Raw genomic sequence first — 8,518 nt, 5'->3', positions numbered from 1 at the left:
AGTTACGCTAAGGCTAGGCACGGACCTCACATCAGGCTGAATGAGGCAGCCCAGTGGCAGAAGAGTCCCAAGAGCCAGCAAAGGGGTCAGAGGCGCCCACCTTCCCACTGTCAGGGTCCCACAAGGACACCAAACTATGCAGCCATAACGTACAAGCAGAGGACCCGTCAGGTCCCCAACTGTCACTTGAGTCTCTGTCAGCCCCGGTGAGCCCTGCTTAGTTGGCTCTGCAGAGACTCTGCCTTTTTTTTTTTTTAAAAAAAAGATTTATTTATTTATTTATTTATTTATTTATTTATTTATTTATTTATTTATTATATGCAAGTACACTGTAGCTGTCTTCAGCTGCACCAGAAGAGGGCGTCAGATCTGATCATGGGTGGTTGTGAGCCACCATGTGGTTGCTGGGAATTGAACTCAGGACCTCTGCAAGAGCAGCAGTGTCCTTAACCACTGAGCCATCTCTCCAGCTCCCAGAGATCCCGTCTTAATCGATAAGAGCTCACCAGCTCACGTTTTCTACCTCTATCTGCGTCCTGTATACACCACTGAGGGAGGCCTGACTTTATCCTGGCAGATGACCACCATTAGGGTGAATGATGCAAACCTTGGCTCAGGGAGAAAAGGCAGAGCAAAATCAAACATTTACTAACTTTTTTTTTTTTTTTTTTTTTAAGTAGAGACTGAGCCAGGCAGTGGCGGCGCACGCCTTTAATCCCAGCACTCGGGAGGCAGAGGCAGGCGGATTTCTGAGTTCGAGGCCAGCCTGGTCTACAGAGTGAGTTCCAGGACAGCCAGGGCTACACAGAGAAACCCTGTCTGGAACACCCCCCCCCCAAAAAAAAAGTGGAGACTGGGGGCGTGTCTCAGTGGTGAGAGCTTTGTTTAGCAGGAAACCAAACAAAACAACAACAACAAACAAAGGGGCGGAGAGACGGCTCAGTGGTTAAGAGCTCCAACTGCTTTTCCAAAGGTCCTGAGTTCAAACCCCAGCAACCGCGTGGTAGCTCACAACCATCCGTAGTGAGACCTGATGCCCTCTTCTGGGATGTCTGAAGACAGCTACCGTGTGCTTACATATAATCAATCAATCAATCAATCAATCAATAATAATAAACAACCAAAGGAAACCAGATTGGACCTGGTGGCACCAGCCTGTTACCCCAGCGACTTGGGAGGCTGAAGCAGATGAGCATAAAGTCTGAGGCCTGACTGCAGGACTGAATGAGTTTAAGGCCAGTCTCCACAACTTAGGGGAACCTCATCTCAAAATAAAAGTAAAAGGAGGGCTGGCGTCTACGTCGCAGACAACCCGCTGGCCTCTGTTCTCCCAGCACTAGGATTAAAGATCTGTCACCATGCCAGCCAGATCTACATCTTTGTCACCACAGTCAGCAGTGGCAGCTGTGCCAAGACCAATCAGTGCGATTCAGGTAGAGGGGACAATAATGCTTATGGTTTTAGAAATTGTAAATCATGAATTGTCAATTCATGAAAAAGACTGACAGATTACTGTTGGTTTTCTCTTTGGGGTTTTTTGTTTTATTTTATTTAGAGTACTGGGAATTGAATCTAGGGCTTCATTTATGATAGGAAAAAAAGTGCTCTACCACTGAGCCACGCCCCCAGCTCCTCCCTGGGGGATTCTAGGCAGGGGCTCTACCACTGAGCCACGCCCCCAGCCCCTCCCTGGGGGATTCTAGGCAGGGGCTCTACCACTGAGCCACGCCCCCAGCCCCTCCCTGGTGGATTCTAGGCAGGAGCTCTACCACTGAGCCACGCCCCCAGCCCCTCCCTGGAGGATTCTAGGCAGGGGCTCTACCACTGAGCCACGCCCCCAGCCCCTCACTGGGGTATTCTAGGCAGGGGCTCTACCACTGAGTCACGCCCCCAGCCCCTCACTACCACTGAGTCATTATCTCCAGCTCATTCTTGTGTGGATGAATGGGAATCAGGTATTATATTCCCATCCATATCAGATACTCTGTGAATATGCATGGTGTGTGTGTGTGTGTGTGTGTGTGTGTGTATGTGTGTGTGTGTGTGTGTGTAAGAGAGAAGGAGAGGGAGAAAAGGTCTGTAGGAGGCAAAGGTTGGCAAAGAGATCTTCCTCAATCACTTCCCACTTTTAAAAAGTTTGCTGTTTTTTTTTTAACCTTTTAATTTTACTCTTGTCTCACATGGTACCTTCTGACTACAGTTTCCACTCCATCCTCCCCTCGCACTCCCATCTCCTCTTCCTCCATTTCCCTTCAGAAAACAGCAGGTCTCCCAGGGATATCAACCAAACATGGCGTATCAAGTTCTAATAAGATTCGGCGCCTCCCCTCGTTTTAATGCCGGATGAGGCGACCCAGTAGGGGGGAAAGCAGGCAAAAGAGTCAGATATACCCCAGCTCCCTGTTAGGAGTTCCACAGGAAGATCAAGCCTGGAGCTTACTGCTTTGGCTAGATTGTACAGTAAGGCCTTAGCATCTTTTTGTTCTGTCTCCCCAGTGCCAGGATGAGGGGTGTGTTTTACCACACCTAGCTTTTTTTTTTTTTTTTTTTTTTGGTTTTTTTGAGACAGGGTTTCTCTGTGTAGCCCTGGCTGTCCTGGAACTCACTTTGTAGACCAGGTTGGCCTCAAACTCAGAAATCCGCCTGCCTCTACCTCCCGAGTGCTGGGATTAAAGGCGTGCACCACCACACCCGGCTTACACCTGGCTTTTCGTGTCCATGCTCAGCATCCAAGCTCAGGTCTACTGCTGAAGCTGCGAACATTTTGCTGACTAAGAAGTGTCCACAGCCTACTTGGTTGTTGTTGTTGTTGTTGTTGTTGTTGCCATGACAAATGACCTGACAGCAACTTTAGGAAAGAACTGTTTGTTTTATTCCATCTGGGATCCCAGCCAGTGGGATGGTACCACCCATACCCAGGGTTGGCTTTCCCTCCTGATCTATAATTCTCTGGAAACACCCTCAAAGATGGACCCGAAAGAGTCTAGGTGTGTCTTGGTGATTCCAAATCCAGACACGCTGACAGTGACGATTGGCTATCGCAGATGTGACATTAGAATTGGTGCTGTGTGCACAGCTGCTTGCCGTCCTGGAGAAAGTGCTGCGAACCCTCAGGATCAGGATCGCAGCAGACTCTGAACTCTGATACTTCTGCACAGCCATAGCCCATAAGTGGGATTCGGGACTGGGGATGGAGGAGGAGCCTATTGTGGGAGGCAACCACAGGCTGGCCTGGAGGCAATGGTGATATTTCAGCAAGGGTGTATTTCAGCCCTGGTGTATGCCCGTGTGTGTGTGTGTGTGTGTGTGTGTGTGTGTGTGTGTGTGTGTGTGTAGGTGTAGGGAGAAAGTACACAGAGAGAATTGCCCATGGAATTGGGGGATTCCAACAGCCCTCTGGTGCCTGCTAGGTTCACAAGAAATGCTGCTGCACAGTTCAGATGTAAAGAATGGGGGCATGGGACTGGGATGCTAAAGATAATCTGGAGGACATGTGGCATGTGTGACTCACGAGGGGAGGGAAAGGGGACGGTCCGAAGAGTGTGCCTGGCACCTCAGAGCACTTGTGCCCGAGCACCAGGGAGTGTGCAAAGTCCTGTGCACGGAGGAAGGCAAGTGTGGGAAAGCTGGCTTGAGGTGAACGGGTGTGCTTCTCTCTAACCCACAAGGCCTTGCCACATCGGCAACACCACCCTGCCAAGCAATCCAAGCCAGGAATTATCTTGTGACATGGTCACTGCTGCCAAAAAAATACTATGTTGCTCAGAAGAGAAAGGGGAGTACTGGGCCATTGATCAAATTTACAGGTTCATGGGTCAGTTTCTCCACGATGGGGAGGAAGGTCCAGGTGTGCTTTGGTGGGAGATGGAGCTAGCTCCCATCCCTTTCTCAGGAATAACTGAAAAAAAAAAAAGAAGAAGAAGACAAAAATTGATAAATCATCCCCTTTTCTCTAATTTCCACCTCCCCCTAATTAAAACATGTTCAGGCGCAGTGGAAGGCGACAGAACCTCTTCAGTTACACACTCTGCTGTGTATGGCTCCACAACATTGCCAAGCAGCACAAATTCAACACAGGTAACAGCGTCCACTGAGAGCAAGCCCACAAGAGAAAGCTACATCACCGAACTTACAAGCAGCTTGGCACACACGTCCAAGACAACGGAAGATTCTCAGAGTATAGTGCCAAGCAATGAATTCACAACTAAAATAGGAGGCCCGAGTTCAGCTTCCACATCGGTCATGACTGGAAACTCCCGACGTCCAGACTCAAATAAAGGAACAGCCAACTGACAGAACCAGTTCACATTTACCATCAACACCAAGGACCACTGAAAACTCTCAAAACACAGTCCCTACAACCAATACAGTTCCAATCTCCGAAAGCTCCGTATCGACAGTTCTCACTCAGGAACCTACAACCTTCCAAAAGAACTCAACTTCAACAGAAACACCCGTATCTCCTGACATCACCCACACCACATCCCAAACGGGTGCATCCGCAAGCTCCCGGAGCAGCTCAGAGGCAACACGTGGTACTCAACCCACCAAGAGGGTCCAAACAACAGGCTTCACTCCAGACACCATGACCATCCCAAGGAGCTCAGTTTCCATGGAAACCACCGTCCCTCCTGACACCACCTCTACCACAGCCACGACTGAGGAGACTAACACCTGGAAAAGCAGCCAGCCACTTGTAACTCCACCAACTGGGAATTCTCAAACAACAGGCTTCACTCAGGAATCTACAACCTACCCAAGCGGCACAATGTATACGGAAAACAACGGTGCCTCCAGACACCTCACTCATTATAACACAAACGGAGGCATCTACAACATGCTTAAGCAGCCCAATTTCAACACATTTAATTCAAGCCACGGAGACTCCCCAAACAGTCTTGACTGAGGGATCCACGACCTTCAGAAACAACTCAATTTCCACAGAAACAGCGCTAGCTCCTGACACCTCTCTCTCCACGGCCCTGACTGATGTGTCTGCAATCTCCCCAGCAATGACTACTTCAACAAAAGAAGTTCATGGAACGGGGACTTCCCAAACAGTGTTCCCTCCGGGATCTACAACCTTCTCAACAAGTTCACGGTCCACAGAAACAGCTGTGACCCCTGAGACCGCCTACCCTTCAGCTGAGAACGAGGCCTCTGCATCTTCCCCAAGCACGGCGGCGTCAACCCAAGCCACACAAACCACTGGTACATCCCAAACAGTCTTCCCTCAGGAATCAACAACTTTCCTAACAGAGTCAATTTCCACAGAAACAGCTGCATCACCTCAGATTACCCGTACCACATCTCCATCCGAGGCTTCTACAACATCTCCCGGCAGCCCCACTTCAACACAAGAAACTCAACCCACTGAGACGCCCCAAACCATCTTCACTCAGGAATCTACTACCTACCCATCCAGCATCATTTCCACAGAAACAGCTGTACCTCTGACACCCCACCCTCCACAGCTCTCACTGAGGCATCTTCAACCTGCCCAAGTACCCCAGTTTCAACACAGGGAACTCAAGCCCCTGAGACTTCCCCAACAGTCTTCACTCAGGAATGCACATCACTGACAAGGAGTTCTATTTCCACAGAAACCACCGTCCCTCCTGACACCTCCCTCACCACAGCCACGACTGAGAAACCTGAAACCTGGACAAGCAGCCAGCCACTTGTGACTCCACCAACTGAGGATTCTCAATCAACAGTCTTCACTCAGGACTCTACAACCTACCCAAGTCTCACAATTTACACGGAAACAACTGTGCCTACGGACGCCTCACTCACTCTAACACAAACGGAGGCATCTACGACATTCCCAAGTACCCCAGTTTCAACACAAGGAACTCGAGCCCCTGAGACTTCCCCAACAGTCTTCACTCAGGAATGCACTCAGGGATCATTGACAAGGAGCTCAACTTCCAAAGAAACAGTTGTCCCCCCTGACACTCTCTACACTTCAGCTGTGAGTGAGGCTTCTCCAACCTCTTCAGGTTACCTCATTTCCACCAAAGAAACCCTAACAACAGAGACATCCCACAGAGTCTTCTCCCAGGAGTCTACAACCTCCCCCACAATCTTATTTTTCACAGAAGCCGATGTACATCCTGGGATCACTCACACCACAGACCCACCTGAAGGATCCGCAACACCCCTAAGCAACCCGATTTCAACACGGGGAACTCAACCCAGTGTGACAGTCCAAACAGCAGTCTTCCCTCCGCAAACCGTGACCCCCCCCCCAAACCAGCCCAATTTCAACAAAATCTGCTGTAGAGATCAGCCACCCCTCAGCCTTGACTGAGGCATCTGACCAGCCTTTCTAGCCCAATTGCTGAGCTCCAAATCCAGGGAGAGACTCTGTCTCAAACACTAAAGAAAGGGGATGGATGAAGATGAGCATACACACACACACACACACACACACACACACACACACAAACACAGCGGGAGGAGAGGAGTCTTAGCCACCCTCAACTGACTCTTCAGTTTCTATCCTCTTTTCCCCTCCACGATACCAACAGGCAGAAAGTTTTACCCACCCCAAAGGCGTTCCCCAGGGTCCTAAGGGTTGGCATCTCATGCGCCATGTTGCCTGGCCTCACAGAAATCCCCGATGTTATCAACGCTACAGTGACCGTGTTAGTAAAAGTGATTGAACGGACCATCACAGCTGACATGAAGAACGCATCCTCCCAGGCCTACGAGAACTCCACAGACCTCTTCGTGAGCCAGGTGGGAGCAGGTCCTCAGTCAGGTGAGGTCCACGGTTACCTATCCCAGTTTCTCATCTTATGAGCCCGTCACCTCCCAGAATTCTGAGATAGAGTCCTCTCAGGGCGCTCAGCCTTGAGCCCCGCTCCATCCAGCTCCCATCAGAGGGAGCGCCCTGCCCCTTTCCTTTCTCTTTCTTATGGACTCCACCAACATCAGCCTGGAGCTGTCTAGAGATAGGACCTACTCCAGCCCTGTGTCGTCTCTGTTGTTGTTAGGTTTTTTTTTTTTCCAGATGAATAAAGTTTACAAGGGCGATGATCTTCCCCAGTACAAAGAAGTGATCCTTAGGGAACTGCTGTGAGTGTTGGGGTGGGGCGGGGGGCGTCCCTCTTTCTCTCCCTGTTGCTTCCTCATACCCCGAGGTTATCAACATCTGTGTGGTAGGGGAACTCCAGCCCGGAGTCACGTATTGCTTGTTCATCGTGGTTACTCATTTGTAATTTGTTCACTCATTCACAAAACTTGTCACATATACCCATAAACGCATCATTGATCCATCCATCCACCTGTCATTCGTTCAACAGTCCATTCATATCTCATTTGCTCATTCACTTGTTCATTACTCCGTTCATTGAAGTTCTATCATCACTGTCCATCTACTCATGACATTTATTCGTTCCGCACACATTCGTTCATAATCTTGTTCGTTCATCTGTTCGTGTCTGTTCACTATTTGTGCTCATTCTTTCCCCATTATTCATCATCTTTATTCATTCACCATTAGTTCATTCGTTCATTCACTTTGACAGTCATTCCATTTTTCATTCAGCAACAATTTATTAAAAGCCAACCCTAGCTGAGGGTCACAGACTTGTAATAGCAGACTTGGAAGCTTATGACGACAGGAAGATCCGAAGTTGAAGGCCAGCCCGGGCTCTGTGAAGAAACCCTGCTTCAGCAAAGCAGAACAAAAGAAAGAAAAATAAATGAATTGTGTTAGCTGCTTGGAACACAGTATTCTACTCTTCCTAGAGTGCAAAATGGCAGAGCATAGGGGGTGGACGCCAACTGAAGTTTAAGGAGGAGTGTTCAGAGTGGAGTAGGGAAAGAGTTACGGTGGGGAGGGATGAATTCTACAAATTTGAAAATGCACACCGTAGCCACAGTGCAAGTTAGAGAAATGGCTCATGCCCACCAGAGAAACTGTCCTTATCAGCAGCCGGCCTGCAAGGGACAGCATTTGATTTGCAAGGGACGGGATCTGATTAGCTCTATCTGGCTGCAGGGTAGGGAACGGATGGCCAGAAGTCTACATTGGAGGTGATGGTGTCAGCGACGAGAGAGAGGACCAAGGGTGTCCCGTGGGAAAGCTCTTGAGCTGTAAGGTTTTTCCGTAAGGCCACGGGGACTTGCAGAGAGAAAGAGGGGAGGGGGTTAGAAATAAGACAGATTTCTGAGCTGCTGAGGCGTGGGGGTTCCTGTGCTTGGATGAGGGCTATGAAGAAGAGAAAGACCGCTGGCCTCTCCTGCCGGTGGCCACGGCAGATGACTTACCCTGGCTCAAAATCTCTCCCCTCAGGAGCATCACTGGCCAGGTATGAGGGGCTTCTTATGTTTTTAGACCGGCGTCTCAGTAGTGCAGGTTGAACTGGCAGTCACTGTGTAGCCCAGGCTGGCCTCAACCTTAAACCAATCTTTCTTCTTCTTCTTCTTCTTCTTCTTCTTCTTCTTCTTCTTCTTCTTCTTCTTCTTCTTCTTCTTCTTCTTCTTCTTCTTCTTCTTCTTCTTCTTC

At 49.4% G+C, this 8,518-nt stretch overlaps 1 protein-coding gene across 1 annotated transcript in view; it reads left to right on the top strand.

Moving 5' to 3' along the window:
* The first annotated feature begins 6,597 nt into the window (after positions 1 to 6,597).
* LOC110313168 (mucin-17) overlaps positions 6,598 to 8,518 on the top strand; it is a 30,815-nt gene continuing 28,894 nt past the window's right edge. Inside the window, exon 1 of the mRNA XM_029533876.1 lies at positions 6,598 to 6,766. Within this exon, the coding sequence (XP_029389736.1) occupies positions 6,598 to 6,766 (169 nt within the window). The remainder of the gene's footprint in view (positions 6,767 to 8,518) is intronic.

Source organism: Mus pahari, chromosome 23 (assembly GCF_900095145.1).
Source record: "Mus pahari chromosome 23, PAHARI_EIJ_v1.1, whole genome shotgun sequence".
In the NCBI taxonomy this organism is placed as follows: Eukaryota; Metazoa; Chordata; class Mammalia; order Rodentia; family Muridae; genus Mus; species Mus pahari.
This window is presented reverse-complemented; position numbering and strand designations above follow the sequence as displayed.